The 27,197-nt window shown below is 41.8% G+C and overlaps 1 protein-coding gene and 1 pseudogene across 1 annotated transcript; both read right to left on the bottom strand.

The window, feature by feature from the left end:
- Positions 1-8,115: 8,115 nt before the first annotated feature.
- On the bottom strand, positions 8,116-9,791 carry LOC131706922 (zinc finger protein 239-like). The gene is made up of 2 exons (XM_059008867.1): positions 9,770-9,791; positions 8,116-9,538 (listed from the first exon to the last, which is right to left on the bottom strand). The coding sequence occupies exons 1-2, from the start codon at positions 9,789-9,791 to the stop codon at positions 8,826-8,828; spliced, it is 735 nt and encodes a 244-aa protein (XP_058864850.1). The 3' UTR covers positions 8,116-8,825.
- LOC131706923 (zinc finger protein 850-like) lies at positions 9,538-26,552 on the bottom strand (annotated as a pseudogene).
- Between the last annotated feature and the right edge of the window lie 645 nt (positions 26,553-27,197).

Genomic DNA, 27,197 nt, shown 5'->3' on the forward strand with positions numbered 1-27,197 from the left:
GCGCTGGCCCGTGGTGAGCCGAGGACACCCTGGCCGACCTAACCCCTCCCTCCCGGGCGACACTAGGCCAATTGTGCGCCGCCACCTGGGAGCTCCCGTCCACGGTCGGCTGTGGAATAGCCTGGACTCGAACTCGTGACATCCAGGCTATAGAGCGCATCCTGCACTCTAGCGAGTGCTTTTACTGGATGCGCCACTCGGGAGCTCGATGTTTTTTAGGCACTTTTAACAAATCTGTCTCTGTGAAGATTTACAATCATCCTTCACCAACGGGAGCACCAACCAAGCGAGCGACACAAATCTTTGACTCTGACAGCGACTAAAAAAAATAAATAAAATAAAATAAAAAGCATACCCCATTGAAACACATTTTTCTTAAAAACACATTATTTTTTGCAGTTCATTACCCAGTTTAATTCAACATTCCTGAATTATCAAAAATAATATTATATTTAAGACTGTTTAATATTGACAGTGTAAGGAAAAATTGATGAAAACTGGAAAACAATATTAGTAAAAGTCAAAAATATGTTTATTTCTAATACAAGAATAGAACTGTTGTACAGAGTCGTGTCCCTCTGGGCTTGCAGTGAGATTGGTAGAACTGAGCACCACACAATGCATTCACTTCAGTTGTGTAGATTCCAAAACACACCCTTTTAATGATGTCATTTATGACCCCTCCTCACTATACCTATACGTGGCAAGTCTCCAGGCCTCATACACACATTCCTTGGCATGTGTTATCTCTGAGATTCTCCCATCCCCCATGCAAGCAAGCAGAGCAGAGCTGTAAAACCCCCTACACAAATGCCCATAAATGGTCATATTTGCTCTCCCTCTAGTCAAACTGCAATTTATTGAGACAGACCCTACACTCTGTGCTCAATATCTCTCCATTGAAAGTACCATACATTCCAAATATGAAAGTGGTGATTGATTATTTGTCTTTAGGCCGTGCTGGAGATACCCTTATATTATTATTATATATTTCTTAGCAGACGCCCTTATCCAGGGTGACTTACAATTGTTACAAGATGTCACATTATTTCACATTATACACATTATACATTATTTCACATTATACAGATATCATATTATTTTTACATATAATTACCCATTTATACAGTTGTTTTTTTACTGGAGCAATCTAGGTAAAGTACCTTGCTCAAGGGTACAGCAGCAGTGTCTCCCACCTGGGATTGAACCCACGACCCTCCAGTCAAGAGTCCAGAGCCCTAACCACTACTCCACACTGCTGTCATGGTAGACTTGTTTTCTAGATTCGACTCGGCCGTACCCACTAGAGAGCAGACCACACAGACCACAATAAAAGCTCCATAGAAAGCCATAATTCAGCCTTTTGGATGTCCGGAGCGTATCCACTCCGACCGTGGGGCTGCATTCGAGTCAGAATTGGTGCAAGAACTAAGCAGGTTGTATGGCTTTCGGAAAAGCTGCACTACCCCGTACCATCCACAAGGGAACAGGGCTTGTGAGAGACTTAATCAAAACTTTTGTCTTTGTTAGCATCTTTGAGAGAGGATGTGATGTTTGGATGCCACGCCCATCTCCCTGTGGATCTAGTAACCAGAACAATACCGACACGGAATCCCCAGACCTTGAGAGGATGGATCTGTTCCTGTTTGGTTAAAGCTTTGAACCCGGAAGGACCCGTATTGTACTGTATCGTGAGTGTTTTGTTTGTTTTGTATAATTGTTATTATTAGACGGCTGACACGTTCCGGAGCTGTCGCAAGAGGCCAGCACTTACCTGGAACATCCCTGCACTGGAGCATGATCAATTGTATTTACAGCACGAGCACTACTGCACTCACTGAGGACTGGTGACCGTGTATGTGTTTTGAATACCGTGTACATTGTTTGGGGCTGCCCCGTGAATTAAATATACAGAGCAGTACACATCATTGTGTATTCCCTGTATCTCATTATTATTTCTGCTGGTCGGGTGTTCAGAGGTGGAGTGAGAGAGCGAGATAGTAAGAATTGAAACTGAAATTAAAACTAAAGAATTAACAATTGCTATGCATGCTGTCATTACACCAGCGTGCACTGGCATTACACCAGCATGCACTGGCATTACAGCAGCGTGCTGGCATTACACCAGCGCGACACTGGCATTACAGCAGCGTGCTGTCATTACACCAGCGCGACACTGGCATTACACCAGCGTGCTGTCATTACAGCAGCGTGCTGTCATTACATCAGCGTACTGTCATTACACCAGCTTGCTGTCATTACACCAGCGTGCTGTCATTACACCAGTGCGCTGTCATTACACCAGCGTGCACTGTCATTACACCAGCGTACTGTCATTACACCAGCTTGCTGTCATTACACCAGCGTGCTGTCATTACACCAGCGTGCTGTCATTACACCAGTGCGCTGTCATTACACCAGCGTGCACTGTCATTACACCAGCGTGCTGTCATTACACCAGCGTGCAGTCATTACACCAGCGTGCTGTCATTACACCAGTGCGCTGTCATTACACCAGTGTGCTGTCATTACACCAGCGTGCTGTCATTACACAAGCGCACGCTGTCATTACACCAGCGTGTTGTCATTACACCAGCGTGCTGTCATTACACCAGCGTGCTGTCATTACACCAGCGTGCTGTCATTACACCAGTGCGCTGTCATTACACCAGTGTGCTGTCATTACACCAGCATGCTGTCATTACACAAGCGCACGCTGTCATTACACCAGCGTGCTGTCATTACACCAGCGTGCTGTCATTACACCAGCGTGCTGTCATTACACCAGCATGCTGTCATTACACCAGCGTGCTGTCATTACACAAGCGCACGCTGTCATTACACCAGCGTGCTGTCATTACACCAGCATGCTGTCATTACACCAGCATGCTGTCATTACACCAGCGCACACTGTCATTACACCAGTGCGCTGTCATTACACCAGCGTGCTGTCATTACACCAGCGTGCACTGTCATTACACCAGCGTGCTGTCATTACACCAGCGTGCACTGTCATTACACCAGCGTGCTGTCATTACACCAGCGTGCTGTCATTACACCAGCGTGCTGTCATTACACCAGCATGCTGTCATTACACAAGCGCACGCTGTCATTACACCAGCGTGCTGTCATTACACCAGCATGCTGTCATTACACCAGCATGCTGTCATTACACCAGCGCACACTGTCATTACACCAGTGCGCTGTCATTACACCAGCGTGCAGTCATTACACCAGCGTGCTGTCATTACACCAGTGCGCTGTCATTACACCAGTGTGCTGTCATTACACCAGCGTGCTGTCATTACACAAGCGCACGCTGTCATTACACCAGCGTGTTGTCATTACACCAGCGTGCTGTCATTACACCAGCGTGCTGTCATTACACCAGCGTGCTGTCATTACACCAGTGCGCTGTCATTACACCAGTGTGCTGTCATTACACCAGCATGCTGTCATTACACAAGCGCACGCTGTCATTACACCAGCGTGCTGTCATTACACCAGCGTGCTGTCATTACACCAGCGTGCTGTCATTACACCAGCATGCTGTCATTACACCAGCGTGCTGTCATTACACAAGCGCACGCTGTCATTACACCAGCGTGCTGTCATTACACCAGTGCGCTGTCATTACACCAGCGTGCTGTCATTACACCAGCGTGCACTGTAATTACACCAGCGTGCTGTCATTACACCAGCGTGCACTGTCATTACACCAGCGTGCTGTCATTACACCAGCGTGCTGTCATTACACCAGCGTGCTGTCATTACACCAGCGTGACACTGGCATTACACCAGCGTGCTGTCATTACACCAGCGTGCACTGTAATTACACCAGCGTGCTGTCATTACACCAGCGTGCACTGTCATTACACCAGCGTGCTGTCATTACACCAGCGTGCTGTCATTACACCAGCGTGCTGTCATTACACCAGTGCGCTGTCATTACACCAGCGTGCTGTCATTACACCAGCGTGCACTGTCATTACACCAGCGTGCTGTCATTACACCAGCGTGCACTGTCATTACACCAGCGTGCTGTCATTACACCAGCGTGCTGTCATTACACCAGCGTGCACTGTCATTACACCAGCGTGCTGTCATTACACCAGCATGCTGTCATTACACAAGCGCACGCTGTCATTACACCAGCGTGCTGTCATTACACCAGCATGCTGTCATTACACCAGCATGCTGTCATTACACCAGCGCACACTGTCATTACACCAGTGCGCTGTCATTACACCAGCGTGCTGTCATTACACCAGCGTGCACTGTCATTACACCAGCGTGCTGTCATTACACCAGTGCGCTGTCATTACACCAGCGTGCTGTCATTACACCAGCGTGCTGTCATTACACCAGCGTGCTGTCATTACACCAGTGCGCTGTCATTACACCAGCGTGCTGTCATTACACCAGCGTGCACTGTCATTACACCAGCGTGCTGTCATTACACCAGCGTGCTGTCATTACACCAGCGCACACTGTCATTACACCAGCGTGCTGGCATTACACCAGCGTGCTGTCATTACACCAGCGTGCACTGTCATTACACCAGCGTGCTGTCATTACACCAGTGCGCTGTCATTACACCAGCGTGCACTGTCATTACACCAGCGTGCTGTCATTACACCAGCGCACACTGTCATTACACCAGCGTGCTGGCATTACACCAGCGTGCTGTCATTACACCAGCGTGCTGGCATTACACCAGCGTGCTGTCATTACACCAGCGTGCTGTCATTACACCAGCGTGCACTGGCATTACACCAGCGTGCTGTCATTACACCAGCGCGCACTGTAATTACACCAGCGTGCTGTCATTACAACAGCGCGCACTGTCATTACACCAGCGTGCTGTCATTACACCAGCGTGCACTGGCATTACACCAGCGTGCTGTCATTACACCAGCGCGCACTGTCATTACACCAGCGTGCTGTCATTACACCAGCGTGCACTGTCATTACACCAGCGTGCTGTCATTACACCAGCGTGCTGGCATTACACCAGCGTGCTGGCATTACACCAGCGCACACTGTCATTACACCAGCGTGCACTGGCATTACACCAGCGTGCTGTCATTACACCAGCGTGCTGTCATTACACCAGCGTGCTGGCATTACACCAGCGTGCTGTCATTACACCAGCGTGCTGGCATTACGTTTTATTTAGTGTTCGCTTTATTTTGTGTTTTGGCCACCGTGCCATATTATTTTGCAAAGTGTTTTGTTTGTTTGTTTAAATCTTTAATTGGCAATAAACTCGCCCAACAGCGCTTCATACCTCCCAGTACTGTGTGTCTCTTCCTGGTCTGACGTCACCCACAAGCCATCTTGCTCACGCTAGCCTACAGTATAACTATCAGGAATAGATGAGGAGTAATTGACCAATGCAATCCAATAATATCCATGTTAAGTTGTTGAAGGGCACTGGACTCTTAAAACCCATAAGCTAAAGAGCAGATATAGGCCTTTTTGTATTTTTTATTTATTTTTTTGCATGTGATAGGTGAATAAAATATGTTGAATTTCCGAGATGTCCTTTTTTTGGAATGCCATATTCCTTCTCAAAAATGTATTTTAATATTAACCTTTAATAATATATTTCAGTGTGATGCAGTTTCTTCATTGTAATAAATAAATACGCTTTTAAAAAAAATAATTAAATTTGATTTCTGTTTCTTCTTAAAACAAAATTTGGGGAGAGTATGACCTAGAAACTGGGCTGTCGTGTAAGAGCAGAACATCCCATAAACTCGGCTGAATTCGGAACAGCAGAAAAGCCCAGAATTTGGGACGTTATCTGAAAAGCAAAGCGGTCCAGAATTTGGCATATAGCCTCAGAACAGGGGCAGTGTATATATAAAACTGTGATTACATTAGAGATAAACTAATGTATCCTGTAACAAAACTGAAATAGTGCAGTATATAGATTTGCAATTAAAATAAATCATGCAAATGATAAGAAGTAGTAAGGTATAGTCAGTAAAACATTTTTTTTAACTCAATTTCATTGCAGAATGTTCTTTGGTTGTTTATTTGAGATGGTGATTGTTTTTTAAAACACTTTATTAACTGTATGACTGGGGGAAGCAAATCTAAATGTAATGATGCTTGTTATATATTGTTATATAGTTTACTTATTGCACCCTAAACCAGTTCCTAACTGCGGACGCGCATGTACACCAGATATACACATACTGTCAATTCTCATGAAAATGAATTTCAAGGGACCAGCAAAAACGTGTTATCAGTAATTCTGATTATCAGCAGTCTCAAATGCATATGGTCAGTTTGTATTGAAGTTACAGTGAGACTGAAATCAAATTTCAATTACAGTCAGCTACAGTGAAAAGTATTATAAATGTAATTACAGTTGTAAGTGAGCTTTTAAAAAGTATACATGGCAAATGAACTGCAGTTGAAATGTGCATGTCCCAGCTGCTGTGCTCATTCCTCAGGGTGTGTCTCATAGTGAATCCAGATTCAGGCACATTCTGATCACAGGCATTTTTAAAGCACAGAAGCAAGGCGTCCTCAGCATCAGGTATTGAGCAAATCAGAAACGCTGACGACTTGCATCCAGTTTGCTGTTCACAGGCCTGTATTATTGTATCCCGTTATTTCAGAACGGTTTTCAAAGTGCTTGTGGGAATGTTGAAATCTGCAGCAGCATCTTTCTTTTTCTTGTACGGTGCTGCATTATCCATCGCTTTCAGCACCTCCACTTGTCATCAAGGAGCGCACGTATTTGTGTGAGCAGCATGGCAACTCGAAATGCATCATGGGAACTGAAGTCCCCAAACAACACTAAAATACAGAACAGAGATGCTAATGTGGATGCAAGTGAATACATTTCCCACAATCCTTTACACTCAGCTGTTTGAACTAGGATGTTTTATTTTATTCACATTTCTTCCCTGGGAAGGCTCCAAAATAATTTGCATCTGCGTTAAATGAGTAGCTCTCTCTTCTTACTGAAAACCTAACCCTAGCACAAAGGATTATTCATCTTCAACCTCTCACCTTGGAGTCCAGGTGCAACACGATCTTTTTTATTCAGGGATTACAGGATAAAACCCTGCAGACGGTTGCCCAGTAAGGACGGTGCAGTCTTCTCTCTGGGATGCTACATACCAGGGTCGGGATAGTCGTTCCATCAATTTATTTATTTTCAAGTCTATGCAGTTTAAATGCTAAACCCTGATACTGATTCCCCACACTGAGTTATCAATTTCTCCTGACTCGTCCATCAGATGAGGTGCGGAATAGTTTCCTTTCTGCATATTCCCGCTCCCAGGCAATGACTGGGATCGGGAATATGCAGAAAGGAAGGGATGCAGTAGGGATTCAAGGAAATGCATGCACATGGATTAGGGAGTGGTTAACATGTAGAAAACGGAAAGTACTGATTAGAGGAGAAACCTCAAAATGGAGCAAGGTAACCAGTGGTGTAACTAAATCATTAATTAACATTAATGATTTAGATTCTGGTATAGTAAGCAAACTTGTTAAATTTGCAGACGACACAAAAATAGGAGGAGTGGCAAACACTGTTGCAGCAGCAAAGGTCATTCAAAATGATCAAGACAGCAGTCAGAACTGGGCAGACAGATGGCAAATGACATTTAATAGAGAAAAGTGTAAAGTATTGCATGCAGGCAATACAAATGTGCATTATAAATATCATATGGGAGATACTGAAATTGAAGAAGGGATCTATGAAAAAGACCTAGGAGTTTATGTTGACTCAGAAATGTCTTCATCTAGACAATGTGGGGAAGCTATAAAAAAGGCCAGCAAGATGCTCGGATATATTGTGAGAAGTGCTGAATTTAAAGCAAGGGAATTAATGTTAAAACTTTACAATGCATTAGTAAGACCTCACCAAGAATATTGTGTTCAGTTCTGGTCACCTCGATACAAAAAGGATATTGCTGCTCTAGAAAGAGTGCAAAGAAGAGCGACCAGAATTATCACTGGTTTAAAAGGCATGTCGTATGCAGACAGGCTAAAAGAATTGATTCTATTCAGTCTTGAACAAAGACTATGCGGCGATCTGATACAAACATTCAAAATCCTAAAAGGTATTGACAGTGTCGACCCAGGGGACTTCTTTGACCTGAAAAAAGAAACAATGACCAGGGGTCACAAATGGAGATTAGATAAAGGGGCATTCAGAACAGTAGTAGTGGTTAGGGCTCTGGGCTCTGGACTCTTGACCGGAGGGTCGTGGGTTCAATCCCCAGTGGGGGACACTGCTGTTGTACCCTTGAGCAAGGTACTTTACCTAGATTGCTCCAGTAAAAACCCAACTGTATAAATGGGTAATTGTATGTAAAAATAATGTGATATCTGTATAATGGGATATCTTCTAACAATTGTAAGTCGCCCTGGATAAGGGTGTCTGCTAAGAAATAAATAATAATAATAATATCTGTTGTTGAACAGCAAATAGGAGGCACTTTTTTACACAGAGAATTGTGAGGGTCTGGAACCAACTCCCCAGTAATGTTATTGAAGCTGACACCCTGGGATCCTTCAAGAAGCTGCTCGATGAGATTCTGGGATCAATAAGCTACTAACAACCAAACGAGCAAGAGGGGCTGACTGGCCTCCTCTCGTTGTTAAACTTTCTTATGTTCTTATGACTGCATTGACAGCCTGAGTTAAACTGACAGCAGAGAAGCCTCTTGTGACGTGTCCGCGTCTCCGCCAACTTTCTGACACAATCAGAGTTTAAGTTCTTGAAGAGCATTTTGACCATTTAAAAATCAAGCTCTTAGAGCGATACACAAAACAGTAAATTACACAGGGACTCATAATGCAAGGTTAAGGTTTCGTTCTGAATGAACATGGGCTTTGTCACCGTTGTGAATTCGCTGGTGTGATTTCAGAGCTCCTGCCTGACGGAAGTGCTTGCCACAGTCAGAGCACCAATACGGTTTCTCTCCTGTATGAATTTGTTGATGTACTCGAAGGTCATTTTTAGTACAGAAACTCTTCCCACAATCAGAGCAGTGATACGGTTTCTCTCCTGTGTGAATTCGTTGGTGTATATGAAGGTTGGTTTTCAAACGGAAACTCTTCCCACAGTCAGAGCAGTGATATGGTTTCTCTCCTGTGTGAATTTGTTGGTGTGTATGAAGATTGGTTTTAAAACAGAAACTCTTCCCACAGTCAGAGCAGTGATACGGTTTCTCTCCTGTGTGAATTCTCTGGTGTTTTTTCATGTCTCCTGAAAAACTGAAACTCTTCCCACAGTCAGAGCAGCAATACGGTTTCTCTCCTGTGTGAATTCGTTGGTGCTTTTTCATGTCTCCTGAATGACTGAAACTCATCCCACAGTCAGAGCAGCGAAATGGTTTCTCTCCAGTATGAATTCGCTGGTGTCTTTTCAGGTGTCCTGACTGAATGAAACTCTTCCCACAGTCAGAGCAGGAATATGGTTTCTCTCCTGTGTGAATTCGCTGGTGTCTTTTCAGGGTTCCTGAATCCCTAAAACTCTTCCCACAGTCAGAGCAGCGATACAGTTTTTAGGGCATGTGGCTAGGTGGTGAAGTGGATTAAAGTGTGTGCATTTTAGCTGTGGGGTTTGCTCTGGGTTACACTAGTTTAAAAATGCAAAGTTAAACTTAAAGCCTTTCTGTGTGAAAGCAAAGTCAGTAAAGACTGATGCTGGTGAAACCGAGCCCTGGGATCAAAATCTGACTGTGAAGTTCTCCTGTAATGTTTCAGGTTTATTGCCCCTGACAAACCCTACAATATATCTTTCTCCTCAGCATTAGATTACAATTATATCTTTCTCATGATGGCATTGAGTAGCTATATACAAAAAACACACGGTTCCTAATGTTTATTTTTACCCTATGATCGCTGGGTTTACAACACTTTTTTAAAAGTTGGAAGTACAGTAGCTCCCACACACTCTGTACATTACAATGGTGTCACACGATGATACAGTAGCTCCCACACGCTCGGTGCATTACAATGGTGTCACACGATGATACAGTAGCTCCCACACGCTCGGTGCATTACAATGGTGTCACACGATGATACAGTAGCTCCCACACACTCTGTGCATTACAATGGTGTCACACGATGATACAGTAGCTCCCACACGCTCGGTGCATTACAATGGTGTCACACGATGATACAGTAGCTCCCACACGCTCGGTGCATTACAATGGTGTCACACGATGATACAGTAGCTCCCAAACGCTCTGTACATTACAATGGTGTCACACGATGATACAGTAGCTCCTACACGCTCTGTACATTACAATGGTGTCACACGATGATACAGTAGCTCCCACACGCTCGGTGCATTACAATGGTGTCACACGATGATACAGTAGCTCCCACACGCTCGGTACATTACAATGGTGTCACACGATGATACAGTAGCTCCCACACGCTCTGTACATTACAATGGTGTCACACGATGATACAGTAGCTCCCACACGCTCGGTGCATTACAATGGTGTCACACGATGATACAGTAGCTCCCACACGCTCGGTGCATTACAATGGTGTCACACGATGATACAGTAGCTCCCACACGCTCTGTACATTACAATGGTGTCACACGATGATACAGTAGCTCCCACACGCTCGGTGCATTACAATGGTGTCACACGATGATACAGTAGCTCCCACACGCTCTGTATATTACAATGGTGTCACACGATGATACAGTAGCTCCCACACGCTCGGTGCATTACAATGGTGTCACACGATGATACAGTAGCTCCCACACGCTCGGTGCATTACAATGGTGTCACACGATGATACAGTAGCTCCCACACGCTCGGTGCATTACAATGGTGTCACACGATGATACAGTAGCTCCCACACACTCTGTGCATTACAATGGTGTCACACGATGATACAGTAGCTCCCACACGCTCGGTGCATTACAATGGTGTCACACGATGATACAGTAGCTCCCACACGCTCGGTGCATTACAATGGTGTCACACGATGATACAGTAGCTCCCACACACTCTGTACATTACAATGGTGTCACACGATGATACAGTCAGGAGCAGGAAGTATCTTCCTCTCTGTCACATGAACAAAACAAGACATAGACAAATAGTCGTATGTAACTTCAAAGCTGATTTCATGAAGCACAGCTCGATAAAACAGCTACTAATCAAAAGGTAAACTTTTTTTATTATCAATCCTCATTGAAAAGAAAACGAAAGTTACACACAGATTGTTTTAAATTCATTCTGGCTGTTTCCAGTGCAAGCCAAAGATGGCCACTGCTTGCATTCAAACAGGCTGTAAATTACATTTAACAACTGCATCACATCAAATATATTTTATCTATGTAATATAATGACATTAATATGTTGTGTAATAACTCCTCAATGAACCACCCCGAGTGAAAAAACAGCAATCCAGATTGATATATCTGTTTTTTAAACATTTTTAACCATGTTTTTAATCATGACGTGCAGGGTACGTCTGTATCGCAAAAGAGGTTAATGTTAAAATATAATGTAATTGATTTGCAGAGTCAGTGTGATACATCGAAAAAAAATGTGGTGAGCCGATAAAGAATCTTGTAGAACTGTGGTTGTGCCGTAGTTCAAAGAAACACTGCAGTTAAAATGGAAGGCTTTTTTTTTTAATGCCTGCCCATTAGCATCAAAGATTGTACAGTATTTATCGAGATTACTCAGGACTTCAAGGTAATGTTGCATTTTACCCCCTGAAAAACATTTTACTCTCAGTGTTAAAAGGGTAAGTTACTCCCAGACCCAAAACCTTATCTGGAGCGCTGATGTAAGGTAATGTTTCTTTCTGAATGAACATGGTCCTTAGGGTTTGTATCCGTTGTGAATTCACTGATGTGTTTGAAGATGTCCTAACTTGTTGAAACTGTTTCCACAGTCAGAGCACTGGTACAATTTCTCTCCTGTGTGAGTTTGCTGGTGTGTTGTTTGAGGTTACTTAACTGACTGAAACTCTTCCCACAGTCAGAGCAGCAATACGGTTTCTCTCCTGTGTGAATTCGCTCATGTTTTGTCAGGGTTCCTCTTTCTCTGAAACTCTCTCCACAGTCAGAGCAGTGATACGGTTTCTCTCCTGTGTGAATTCGCTCATGTTTTCTTAGGGCTGCTAACTGACTGAAACTCTTCCCACAGTCAGAGCAGCGATACGGTTTCTCTCCTGTGTGAATTCGCTGGTGTGCTTTCAGATGTTCAGAAACTCTGAAACTCTTCCCACAGTCAGAGCAGCTATACGGTTTCTCTCCTGTATGAATTCGCTGGTGTCTTTTCAGTTGTTCTGAAACTCTGAAACTCTTCCCACAGTCAGAGCAGCAATACGGTTTCTCTCCTGTGTGAGTTTGCTGGTGTGATTTCAGGTGTCCTGATTGACTGAAACTCTTCCCACAGTCAGAGCAGCAATACGGTTTCTCTCCTGTGTGAATCTGCTGGTGTGATTTCAGGTGTCCTAACAGACTGAAACTCTTCCCACAGTCAGAGCAACAATACGGTTTCTCTCCTGTGTGAATTTGCTGGTGTGCTTTCAGGGCTCCTGATTGACTGAAACTCTTCCCACAGTCAGAGCAGCAATACGGTTTCTCTCCTGTGTGAATTCGCTCGTGATTTCTCAGGGTTCCTCTTTCCCTGAAACTCTTCCCACAGTCAGAGCAGCAATATGGTTTCTCTCCTGTGTGAATTCGCTGGTGTGCTTTCAGGTGTCCTGATTGACTGAAACTCATCCCACAGTCAGAGCAACCATGCGGTTTCTCTCCTGTGTGAATTCGTTGGTGTGTTTTCAGGTTTCGTAACCGACTGAAACTCTTTCCACAGTCAGAGCAGCGATACAGTTTCTCTCCAGTGTGAATTTGCTGGTGTGTTTTCAGGTGTCCTAACTGGGTGAAACCTTTCCCACAGTCAGGATATTTTCCACTGCCTGCTGCTGGACTGGAACCTGGAAAATATGAACAGGAAAGAAAGTAAGAGGGACTGCTTGTAGGCTTAGGACATGTGGCTAGGTGGAGGAGTGGATTAAAGCAGGGGTTCCCAATTCCCCCCGAGGCCCACCTGTTCAGCTGCATCAGGCACTGCGGCCCACTATTAGCACTCCTTGGGAAAATGTCAAATTAAAAACATTTTCTATGCTTAAACCTGTAACATGATAAATAAAGCTAATCTAAACTGTCCTTTATTCATTTGAATAAATAATGTGAAAGATGGAAATCACATAGAATATGCACAGAGTTAAAAATTCAAACACTTTAATTTTAGTGAATACAATAAATTGCAAAGATTAAACAGACGTTTTTATCAACCTTTTAATTAGGTACCTTTGTATAATTATTATTATAATGTTTCAACAAAAAATATGTATAAAATAGCAGTATAACCAAACATTTTAATAAATCAATTACCGGCATGCAAAAAGACTTAGTTTGATTCATAACTTGATTTAGTTAATATTGAAACATCAAAGCACGCAATATTTTAAATGTTAATAGCTACTTAGTGACAAAAACGTATTCATCATTGGCATCAATTGTAAATGAATGTTATTACAAAAGTTCGTATGGAAACGTTTCTACAAAAGAAAAAAACCCATTCCAGCTCCTCAAAGCTGAGCCCGCGGTACAAATGCATTCAAACTCCTGCAGCTGCCTTTTCTGTTCTTTATACTTTGCAAAACGTATTCTTTGGTAGCGGATTCGACATATTGTAATGTTATGAATACTGAACACACTTTTTACATCTGCCAGCAGAGCGATCACATGACCTCAACACCGCCCTATTGTCAGAGCTCTCGCTCTACATCCCGCCTACAGGAAGGCAATCTGTTAGCTCTGATTTGTGAATTTCTGCTTTGATTGACAGTCCGCCGATACTCCCTTGCTACACTTTATTTTTCTATAATTACAGCTGCTGCCGACGCCTGCTTATCGTTATTAATAGAAAAAAACACATAGAATGTCATTGCACCCGCGGCCTGAAGGTGGTGCTGTTTGGAACCCCTGGATTAAAGTGTGTGCATTTTAGCTGTGGGGTTTGCTCTGGGTTACACCAGTTTAAAAATGCAAAGTTAAACTTAAAGCCTTTCTGTGTGAAAGCAAAGTCAGTAAAGACTGATGCTGGTGAAACCGAGCCCTGTGCTGAGCCCTGAAGTTCTCCTGTAATGTTTCCCCTGACAAACCCTACAATATATCTTTCTCCTCAGCATTAGATTACAATGATATCTTTCTCATGATGGCATTGAGTTTTTTCTAATCTTGGGGTCTGTACAGATGCATACACTGAACTGCAGTGTAATCCGCATCAGCTGTCAATGATGTGCTTGGAGACTGGAACGGCTCCCTCCCTCTCTCTGTTTGGAATCATCTTGTTTATTGTTGTACAGATATACATCACGGTGCATTAGAAATGTGCAGCCCCATGCCATAGCATTACATTACACATGCAGGGTTTATGTGTTTTGTTAATTCAGTTCTCTCAATTTATAATTCCTATAATTGAATCCCAACACAGTGGGTTACAGGACTCCAGTATACAGACAGAAACACAAGCAGTTTATTTTATACAGTTACACAGACTGTAAAAGCATCAGCAATCTACAGTACAGCCAAAAGTTTAGAAACACCTAGAATTTTAGGACTGAGACAAAAATAAATAAATACACACTATATAATGTGACATTTCGAAATCTAACAGGAAATACTGTGATACTATTCTGGCTTCTGGTAGAATTTTGCAATATGTCGTTTCTTTGTTTACATGATGCTAAATAAAGGGTCTAAATGATGTTTATATGTTTTTTATTATGCCTCAATCCTACAATTGTAGGAGATGCAAAGCTTTTGTCCATAGCTGTAGAGCCCTGTCTAATCCAGCCCCTCTACAAACCAGCATTCTAATTCGGTATGATTTTGGGGTCCTGATCAAATCCCTATTGAAATGAATGGTGTGATCCCCTCTACAGTCCAGAGCCTGGCTATTCTGGAATCTGTCCCTTCTGCCTGATGTTGTGTATACACTACCATGTCCAGCCGGCGCCATTCTGAATTGTGCAGTTGTTGAACAGCAAATACATGTCTAATCATCCACACAGCGAGCGAACTCTTGAAAGAAAAGCTGAACAAAACACCAACTCAAAAGAGCTAACAGTGAGAGACCCTGAATGCAGCAGAAAGCATCTGAATCCTCATGCAGGTACAGTACGAGCACGTGAAGGTCTTTCTATGGGAATGGGTTAAACAGGCTTGTGATAAAAGGTGAAGAGTTTGCTGAAGCATTACTGTGTTTATTACACTGTGTGTGTACAGTAACACAGTTGTTTAGTGTTCAGATAGTTTAGTCATTTTACCTTTAGGTCAGTATTCAATGTTTTACAGTAACTCTCTAATCTGGCACCACTTTCCAGTCCCAAGCGATGCCGGATTGGACAGGTTTTAAAGTACTCTAACCAATATGCTCCCTCTCTTTCAACCACACTGTGGATTTCACGCATCTAGAATGACAATGTCACAGCTACTGGGAGTCACTCACCTGCTAGACTGCATTCTGAATGGGAGCGCCCGTCTTCCTTTCCACCTCCTTGCGTGCTGTTGGGAGAGCCTTCCTCTCCAGCGCCTTGCTCTCTCACGCAGATTCTCTCCAGCACCACGCTACACTCCCGCAGGCGTACAGGCTCCAGCTCAGGGATGTTTGGTTTGAAGTCCTCGGATTCTTCTTTCCCTGGTTCCATGTGGTCAAACTCTACTTCAGGGGGCTCCTGTTTAATACGGACAGTTTCCAGCACCTCTTCTTGTTTCACAGGAAGGTGTTCTTCTGTCTGGGGGATCTCCTGTTCATTGTGCTCAGCTTTAATGTCAGAGACCTCTAGCTGACTGCTGTCACATTGCATCTCACAGAGCTCCTGTTTAATGGGGAGGGAAGTCAGCCCAGAGAACTCCACTCTAATGGGGACAAGTTCAAGTTCAGGGAACTCCTCTTTAATCTGGACAGATTCCATCTTCACACTGTCCATGGCAGCACACAGGATTCTGTTTAGTAGCTGCTGAACAAATAATTATGTATCAATTTAAAATGTGTTATGAAGGGCATTCAAGGGACAGACACAATCTGGCATTATAGCAGGAGTGGCTTTACCATTGAAGGAACACAGAATTTCTTGTAATAAATATATAATATCATACGATTTTATCTGTTGAAAAAGTTCAACCCTTTGCGGCCCTATGTCGGACCAGATCCAGCATTACAATTTTTCCTTTCCGGTCAGACATCATCAAAAAGATGTCAAGCACAGGTCTCAAGTACACACACGTCCATAACTGCACTTTATGAGGAAATACGTTTAGTGTGTGAGTGTCAGTGACAGAAAGGGCAGAAATCAATATTTTGGAGATGATTATTGGAGGGGCCAGTGCCCCTGCATGTACTAAATATTTGAAGATGCACTAAATAGTGTGTTTCTGACCCGGATGGTCTTCCACACGTGTGTGTGTGTGCGTGTATGTGCGCATGTGTGTGTATGTGAGTACTAAAAGCACATCGAACACCCAATGCCTTAATATTTTGTGTACAGATTAGTTTTGTTACTAAGGAATTTTACCGACTGTATTAAGTTATTTTTTAATTCTGTGAAGACCTTTTTACAATAAAGACCTTAAAATGTGCCCACATTATAGTTTAATGTAAGCTCAAGTTAAGTGTGTGCGTGGTGTCTCCATATCAAAGGCTGGACTCGCTGCGAGTGGTTCATTCTGACACAGCTTAACCTGTGCAAAATAACAAATGTCATATAAATATAAGGTCGCTTCAGCATTGATTTTATCACATCCCTGTGTTACTACAGAATGTCTAATTAATACTAATTAAAAAGCCCATTAATACTCACTATATACTGTAAAAAGCCTATCGTGCTGAAAAGTCTGTATAACAGTATATGTTATGTTAAAAAAGTCCCAGGCCGTGTTATTTTGCGGTACATGTTAAAACGTGGTACACCATGTACTGCGCTTGCCCGGGCTTTGCAAATAATTATAGCTCAGAAAACAAGGTACCGTCCATCTGAACAAATACAAAGTACTGTTTGACCTTTAAAGTTCATTTTAATATCATTTTTTTCTTCCAATTCAGCAAATATGTGACTAACTAATGAGCAACACATTGTGTTATCTAACATTGTAAACATATACCATTCTGTGGGTGATCTACAGTTTGTCTTATTCCTAGTGATTTGTGCAGCAGTCAATCACAACACTGACAGCATACTATTTTTTGACGGTACACATTTTGGTACCAGTACCATATTCTGATGATGTACCACGTTCTGCACCTACACCGGTTTTCAGCCACTTCCTGTACCTTTTGTCAAAATAACATAACACAATCGCGTCTATCATTTAGTTTATGGCACCTGCAGTTAAAAAAACAATAATAATTAAAAAATAATAAAATAGAGTAATCAAGAACATTATTTTACAAAGTCATTAACACAGACAGACGTGCTTATCTCTCAGCGCGCAATGCGTTTTCATGTAGTTTATATTCAATATGAATCTACAATCACGTGTAGTTTCGTACAGTATCTGTTCAGTTCAGTCGGGATTTATCCCAGACACTAGGAGAGCATCGAGAGGTTGCGCGCATCCGAGTTCAGCAGGTTAAACCACATCAACACCGCGCTGACATTACTAGCTACCCATGACGAGAACATCACATACCTGCGCTGCACAGAAACACTGACCGGCTGAAAAACCCGCGGCTAACAGCAAAACACCACTGCGTCGAGAACAACCAAACACCAATTAAAAACAACAACATGGGACTCACTTTTTTATTATCGTCCACACCTTGTCAACTCTGCGGAGCTCAATCTTTTTTCTTTTAAATTTCTATCGTTTGTTGTTGTTCTTCTCTTTGAAAAGACGCGGAGGTATGACGCAACCCCGGTTTTGGGGATGGAACTGCTTAACAGTCTCGCGTTTTGATTGGTTCTTGTCTGTCGGAGGAATATGACGTTGACACGAGTGGGAAAGCGTAGAGGCATTTTAACATTGTGAGAGAGTTATACAACCAATCCTTTTACACGGCAGTGAAGTTTGGAGACCCACTCTAAACTGTGAATACAGTAATTGGGACTAAAGTCCAACAGAAACCTTACATGTAGAATTCTGCAAAAACATCTTGCAGTTGCACAGAAATGCTGCAAGCAACGCTAGCCTACAGTATAACTATCAGGAATAGATGAGGAGTAATTGACCAATGCAATCCAATAATATCCATGTTAAGTTGTTGAAGGGCGCTGGTCTCTTAAAACCCATGTGTTAAACAGCAGATATAGGCCTTTTTTGTATGTTTGTATTTATTTATTTTGTTGCATGTAATAGGTTTATAAAATATGTTGAATTCCACCATTCTATTCATATTGAGGTTTGATAAACCGCTACACATGACTATATATTGATGGACATTACATAAGCAAATGAGATGTCCTTTTTTTGAAATACCATGTTCCTTCTCAAAATGTATTTTGATATTAACCTTTAATAAAGGAAAACACCTGCATTTTCAGTACTGTATCTATTTCAGTGCAATGCAGTTTTTTCATTGTAATAAAGAAATAAGCTTTTTTTTACATTTAAATGTTATTTCTGTTTCTAATTCTTATTTGGGGAGAGTCAAAAAAAGTTGTCAACTTTGATTCATGTACTAAAGGTTACTCTTAAATGAATTCACGATCCAGTTCTGTTGAACATTTTTATGGTAAACTGAGCATGACCTACAAACTGGGCTGTCATCTGTAGAGCAGAACATCCCATAAACTCAGCTGAATTCGGAACAGCAGAGCAGCCCAGAATTTGGCACATAGCCTCAGAACAGGGGCAGTGTATATGTAGAACTGTGATTACATTAGAGATAAACTAATGTATCCTGTAACAAAACTGAAATAGTGCAGTATATAGATTTGCAATTAAAATAAATCATGCAAACGATGCATAAGTAGTAAGGTATAGTCAGTAAAACATTTTTTAACTCCATTTCAATGCAGAATGTTCTTTGGTTGTGAATTTGAGATGGTGATCCATTGTTTTCTAACACACTTTATTCTTAACTGTATTAATATACATGTATGACTAGGGGAGCAAATCTAAATGTAATGATGCTGTTTATATGTGTCTTTTGTGTTGTATTCAAATCTAAATGCAATGATGCTTTTTATATGTGGCTGTTTTGTGTTGTATTCAAATCTAAATGTAATGATGCTTTTTATATGTGTCTGTTTTGTGTTGTATTCAAATCTAAATGTAATGATGCTTTTTATATGTGGCTGTTTTGTGTTGTATTCAAATCTAAATGTAATGATGCTTTTTATATGTGGCTGTTTTGTGTTGTATTCAAATCTAAATGTAATGATGCTTTTTATATGTGTCTGTTTTGTGTTGTATTCAAATCTAAATGTAATGATGCTTTTTATATGTGGCTGTTTTGTGTTGTATTCAAATCTAAATGTAATGATGCTGTTTATATGTGTCTGTTTTGTGTTGTATTCAAATCTAAATGTAATGATGCTTTTTATATGTGGCTGTTTTGTGTTGTATTCAAATCTAAATGTAATGATGCTTTTTATATGTGGCTGTTTTGTGTTGTATTCAAATCTAAATGTAATGATGCTTTTTATATGTGTCTGTTCTGTGTTGTATTCAAATCTAAATGTAATGATGCTTTTTATATGTGGCTGTTTTGTGTTGTATTCAAATCTAAATGTAATGATGCTTTTTATATGTGGCTGTTTTGTGTTGTATTCAAATCTAAATGTAATGATGCTTTTTATATGTGGCTGTTTTGTGTTGTATTCAAATCTAAATGTAATGATGCTTTTTATATGTGTCTGTTTTGTGTTGTATTCAAATCTAAATGTAATGATGCTTTTTATATGTGGCTGTTTTGTGTTGTATTCAAATCTAAATGTAATGATGCTTTTTATATGTGGCTGTTTTGTGTTGTATTCAAATCTAAATGTAATGATGCTTTTTATATGTGGCTGTTTAGTGTTGTATTCAAATCTAAATGTAATGATGCTTTTTATATGTGTCTGTTCTGTGTTGTATTCAAATCTAAATGTAATGATGCTTTTTATATGTGGCTGTTTTGTGTTGTATTCAAATCTAAATGTAATGATGCTGTTTATATGTGGCTGTTTTGTGTTGTATTCAAATCTAAATGTAATGATGCTTTTTATATGTGGCTGTTTAGTGTTGTATTCAAATCTAAATGTAATGATGCTTTTTATATGTGTCTGTTCTGTGTTGTATTCAAATCTAAATGTAATGATGCTTTTTATATGTGGCTGTTTTGTGTTGTATTCAAATCTAAATGTAATGATGCTGTTTATATGTGGCTGTTTTGTGTTGTATTTTTTGTGATATTACAGAAGCGAGTCAGTGCATTTGTTTTGTGTGTTTTTAATTCATTCTAAATGTCATCAGTCACAATTCCTGAAAACCAGGGACCGGTTGCACAAAACACCTCCAGGTAACCCTTTACTGCACAGATCATCATCATCATCATCATCATCATCATCATCATCATCACACACTACAGCAGCCTAGCAACAGTCTTCTGTTATCTCTCTTATTGCACTGAACACTGCATTCATATTTTAATAATGGTGCAATGAGCCTCCAGCATGAGTCAGTGCCGCTCCACTGAAACACATCCTAACTCCAGTGGACAAAACCCTTCTGTGATTACATAAGTGGTATTCTGTTTATATAACAATTACAATGTGTGGAAGAAGTTTGAGCCTAAACTAAACACTTGGGGGTGAGTCTCTGGAATGGGTTAACGCAGAATGATGCACTCAGTACAAGAGTTTAATACCAATGCTTTATTAAACAGGGAACAGCAAGCAATGCAGGGAGGTATTGACATGCACATCTCTTACTTGGAGATGCAGAGGGGTGCAGTGTTCTATTCTTTCTCTGATCTCACAAGAGCTCTAACACTACTCATGTTTATACTGGTTTTGAACTCAATTCCAGCTGCTGTCCAGCACAGCTACATTTCCACTCCAGAAGTTTCCTTTGTCTTGCAATCGATGCAGGTTAGAATTGTTTCAATATATATGAGTCAGGAAAGAACAATAAACTCAGTAAATTCTAATAGGATATTACGAAATCGTAATTCATTCTTTAGCAATCTGTTGTTTATTTATACATCCTTCAGTTAGAATCCACGGCCCTTAAACTGAACACCGTTACATGTATTATGTCTGTGGTTCAATTTCCCAGCGTCAGAGGCCTGTAGGATTTGCTTGTATTCCTGGTCACACAACCCAGACTCGCTCAGTGGATTGGAAAACTCTTGCTGTAAATTTGACCAGTGGCAGCAGGCTGAATCAGTTCATTCATTATTGGTTCAACATTCGTTGACTTTTCCTTTCTTCGATTGCAACCCAGTTGGTCGAGTTTCTCTTTATGGCCTTTTGATTTATTTAAGTTTCTTACAATGTTGATCAAACTATGGGGTGTTCCTGTTGAATATTGGGAAGAGCTTTCGTAAGGCTGTTACCCGTAGCTCTCTCTTCTAAATGAAAACCTAACCCTAGCACAAAGGACTTTTCATCTTCAACCTCTCACCTTGGAGTCCTGGTGCAACCCGATCTTGTTTATTCAGGGCCTCCAAAGCTCAGGAATTCGGGAGAGGCGATCTCCCCCAATACATATTGGTGTTACTATGGTGATCAGGCCATTTCACCTCAAGTCACCATGGCTACCGGGGCCGATTCCTGTTCAGCTCTACAATGCTACACATTTCTCCACTCCCTTGTACATCTGCAGGTGCCACACAATCATACCACAGAGGAGCCCTTTAACTACTCTTCTGGTCCAACACTGCAAAAGAGCAAGAAAGAGCCGGGATAAAACCTGTCTGAGTTTCTGTACCTATGACCCGTACACATGCGTGCTACACTTGTATTATATGATGCAGTTTACAAAAGCAGGGTAAAATAAAAGCATGGACAATGCACATTGCAAAATATTCAATCATTGCAACACTATCGTTTGTTCTAGAAACATGATGAATTTACAAGACAAACCCTCCAGGCGGTTGTCCAGTAAGGACGGTGCAGTCTTGTCTCTGGGATGCTACATACCGGGGTCGGGATACTCGTTCCCATCAATGTATTTATTTTCAAGTCTATGCAGTTTAAATGCTAAACCCTGAAACTCATTCCCCACACTGAGTTATCAATTTCTCCTGACTCGTCCATCAGATGAGGTGCAGGATAGTTTCCTTTCTGCATATTCCCGCTCCCAGGCATTGACTGCATTGACAGCCTGAGTTAAACTGACAGCAGAGAAGCCTCTTGTGACGTGTCCGCGTCTCCGCCCACTTTCTGACACAATCAGAATGCAAGTTGTTGAACAGCATCTTGACCACTTAAAATGCAAGCTCTTAAGAGTGATACACAAAACAGTATTTTACACAGGGACTCATAATGCGATGTTAATGTCTTGTTCTGAATGAACATGGGCTTTGTCTCCGGTGTGAATGCGCTGGTGTGATTTCAGAGCTCCTGCCTGATGGAAGTGCTTGCCACAGTCAGAGCAGCAATACGGTTTCTCTCCTGTATGAGTTCGTTGGTGTACTTGAAGGTCATTTTTAGCACGGAAACTCTTCCCACAGTCAGAGCAGCGATACTGTTTCTCTCCTGTGTGTATTCGTTGGTGTGTATGAAGGTTGGTTTTAAAACGGAAATTCTTCCCACAGTCAGAGCAGTGATACGGTTTCTCTCCTGTGTGAATTCGCTGGTGTGATTTCAGGTATTCTGTGTGACTGAAACTCTTCCCACAGTCAGAGCAGAGATATGGTTTCTCTCCTGTGTGAATTCGCTGGTGTTTTTCAAGATTTCCTATGTTAATGAAACTCTTTCCACATTCTGAGCACCAATATGGTTTTTCTCCTTTGTGAATTCGCTGGTGTGTTTTCAGGTACCCTGAAAAACTGAAACTCTTCCCACAGTCAGAGCAGCAATACAGGCTATATCCTAGATGAATTTGCTGGTGTGCTTTCAGGGCTTCTGTGTAACTGAAACTCATCCCACAGTCAGAGCAGTGAAATGGTTTCTCTCCAGTGTGAATTCGCTGGTGTTTTTTCATGTCTCCTGACTGATTGAAACTCTTCCCACAGTCAGAGCAGCAATATGGTTTCTCTCCAGTGTGAATTCGCTGGTGTCTTTTTAGGTTTTGAAACACATTGAAACTCTTCCCGCAGTCTGAGCAGTGATACAGTTTATCTGTGTGAATTCGCTGGTGTGCTTTCAGGGATCCTGACTGATTGAAACTTTTCCCACAGTCAGAGCAGCGATACGGTTTCTCTCCAGTGTGAATTCGCTGGTGTGCTTTCAGGTGTCCTGAATGACTGAAACTCATCCCACAGTCAGAGCAATGAAATGGTTTCTCTCCAGTGTGAATTCGCTTGTGTTGTCTCAGGGTTCCTAAATCCCTGAAATTCTTTCCACAGTCAGAGCAGCGATACGGTTTCTCTCCTGTGTGAATTCGCTGGTGTCTTTTCAGGTTTCCTAACCGACTGAAACTCTTCCCACAGTCAGAGCAGCGATACAGTTTCTCTCCAGTGTGAATTCGCTGGTGTGTTTTCAGGTTTCCAAACTGGGTGAAACCTTTCCCACAGTCAGGATATTCTCCACCGCCCGCCCTCGCTTTAGCTGCTGGACTGGAACCTGGAAAACATGACCAGGAAACAAAGTAAGAGGGACTGCTTGTAGTCTTAGGGCATGTGGCTAGGTGGTGAAGTGGATTGAAGTACGTGCATTTTATCTGTGGGGTTTGCTCTGGGTTACACCAGTTTAAAAATGCAAAGTTAAACTTAAAGCCTTTCTGTGTGAAAGCAAAGTCAGTAAAGACTGATGCTGGTGAAACCGAGCCCTGTGCTGAGCCCTGAAGTTCTCCTGTAATGTTTCCCCTGACAAACCCTACAATATATCTTTCTCCTCAGCATTAGATTACAATGATATCTTTCTCATGATAGCATTGAGTTTTTTCTAATCTTGGGGTCTGTACAGATGCATACACTGAACTGCAGTGTAATCCTCATCAGCTGTCAATGATGTGCTTGGAGACTGGAACGGCTCCCTCCCTCTCTCTGTTTGGAATCATCTTGTTTATTGTTGTACAGATATACATCACGGTGCATTAGAAATGTGCAGCTCCATGCCATAGCATTACATTACACATGCAGGGTTTATGGGTTTTGTTAATTCAATTCTCTCTATTTGAAATACTGTACTAATATTCTGGCTTCCGGTAGAATCTTGCAATGTACTGTAATTCAGTAGTTTCTTTGATTACATGATGCTAAATAAAAGGTCTAAATTATGTCTATATATTTTTTAAATGCTGCCTCAATCCTACAATTGTAGGAGATGCAAAGCTTTTGTCCATAGCTGTAGAGCCCTGTCTAATCCAGCCCCTCTACAAACCAGCATTCTAATTCGGTATGATTTTGGGGTCCCGATCAAATCCCTATTGAAATGAATGGTGTGATCCCCTCTACAATCCAGAGCCTGGCTATTCTGGAATCTGTCTGCCTAAATCAATGTAATAATGAGTTATCAGGTTACAAATCACTACAGGTGTTCTTTTAAGCGAAGTTCCTGTTCCTTAAGACAATGGGGAAAATCAGTTTCATCCAAAGTGTGTTTCCTCTCTAGGAGGTGCCACAGAGACTGCTGTACATGTACAGTCAGAACATGATGACTGCTTAGCAAAAAAAAAACAATTGACAACTGCTTTGACATATTGTCACAGACAGTGGTCTGGCACCAGAAATGTCTAAAACTAACTATCGTTTTTAACACAGTGCTGCTTAAGCCAAACATGTGGCTTATTGCTACCACCTACAGGACTGGAGTGTACCTCAATCAAGGCTGTTATATTGCTGAACAGTCTTTTTTTTTTTTTGAACAAGCAAGTATTTTACAGTTATTTTGCTGCAGCGTAATAGTTCACCACGAATATGCATGTCTGCGTCCCTTTCCATTCTGTGAGTCCCATGAACGCAAGACAAAATATTTTTCCGTCCAATGGATTATTTTGCATCTAGGATGCATTATTATTGCACAATTACTGTTTTGAGATTCAGATCTTATTAGGGAGTTCCACTAAATCCCTTGTTTAGAAAATACAGGGTATTAATGCTTGAGAGCGAGTAGCCGTCTGTGCTTGCACTCACTGCTGAGTGACAGACAAGAGATCAAGGTTGAAGTTGATACGCCCTGCAGGCAATCAGGATTTATTTACATATAAAACACACTGAACAGCTCACGTGACACTACCAGCAATGGTTGCGTATGGAGCACATACAACACAGTGTACGAAAACTTTGGTGGAATCTACAATCTCTGAACTAATCTTCTCTGTTCAATAATAAACAAACATTGCTGAAGAGATTGATCATGGCAGATAAACGGTTAGGATGGATAGGCAACGGATTACTGTACAAAAGCAAGGTGTTGTGTATACACTACCACGTCCAGCAGGTGCCATTCTCAATCGTGCAGTTCTTGAACAACAAATAAAATGTCAAAAGTCTACAAAGTGAAAGAAAAGCTGAACAAACACCAACTCAAAAGAGCTAACACTGAGAAACCCTGAATGCAGCAGAAAGCACCTGAATCCTCATGCAGGTACAGTACGAGCAAGTGAAGGTCTTTCTATGGGAATGGGTTAAACAGGCTTGTGATAATAACAGGTGAAGAGTTTGCTGAAGCATTACTGTGTTTATTACACTGTGTATGTACAGTAACACAGTTGTTTAGTGTTCAGATAGTTTTGTCATTTTACCTTTAGGTCAGTATTCAATGTTTTACAGTAACTTTCTAATCCGGCACCACTTTCTAGTCCCAAGCGATGCCGGATTGGACAGGTTAAAGTAATCTAACCAATATGATCCCTCCCTCTCAACCACACTGTGGATATCACGCAATCTAGAATGACAATGTCACAGCTACTGGGAGTCACTCACCTGCTAGACTGCATTCTGAATGGGAGCGCCCGTCTTCCTTTCCACCTCCTTGCATGCTGTTGGGAGAGCCTTCCTCTCCAGCGCCTTGCTCTCTCACGCAGATTCTCTCCAGCACCACGCTACACTCCCGCAGGTGTACAGGCTCCAGCTCAGGGATGTTTGGTTTGAAGTCCTCGGATTCTTCCTTCCCTGGTTCCATGTGGTCAAACTCTACTTCAGGGGGCTCCTGTTTAATACGGTCAGTTTCCAGCACCTCTTCTTGTTTAACAGGAAGGGGTTCTTCTGTCTGGGGGATCTCCAGGTCATTGTGCTCAGCTTTAATCTCAGAGACCTCTGGCTGACTGCTCTCACATTGCATCTCACAGAGCTCCTGTTTAATGGGGAGGGAAGCCAGCCCAGAGAACTCCACTCTAATGGGGGCAGGTTCAAGTTCAGGGAACTCCTCTTTAATCTGGACAGATTCCATCTTCACACTGTCCATGGCAGCAGACCGGATTCTGTTTAGTAGCTGCTGAAGAAAAAGTATTTATTTAAATACACTGTTATGAAGGGCATTCAAGTGACAAACACAATCTGGCCTTAATAGCAGGAGTGGCTTTACTATTGAAGGAACATAACATTTCTTGTAATAAATTTATAATATCGTAGGATTTTATCTGTTACTTTAATAAAATATATTTCCACATTTCTATATACATTTTATTAAACTAAGACCAGACTGGCAGATCTAGACTAGACTTTGCATTGTGCTTTCATGTCGACGAACACACGAGGCAGCCAATCAGAATCATGCATGAAAAGGAAATAAACAAATCCTCCCTCCATCACAGACTTGCTTTGTTAACAAGCCTGGAACTGCCCAATCACGCACTCATTCGATTGGCTGTGCCTTTAAAGGGCGGGGTCTAGAGGCCCGTCACAGACCTATTGCTGCCAGTCAAACTGACTGGCGGCTTCAGTCTCTGCCAGTCAACTAGCTTTATTGTAGATTGTGCAAGCTGTTCGGATATATTTGTTTCAGTTTTGTTAGTTACTTTTTTTATATATTATGTATTCAGTCAACTCTCGTTAATAGAAATTTCAAGGGACCAGCAACAACAACAACAACAAAAAAAGCATCTCATCAGCAGGGATCCTAGTTTGTTACCCAGC

Source organism: Acipenser ruthenus, chromosome 38 (genome assembly GCF_902713425.1).
Source record: "Acipenser ruthenus chromosome 38, fAciRut3.2 maternal haplotype, whole genome shotgun sequence".
Lineage (NCBI taxonomy): Eukaryota > Metazoa > Chordata > Actinopteri > Acipenseriformes > Acipenseridae > Acipenser > Acipenser ruthenus.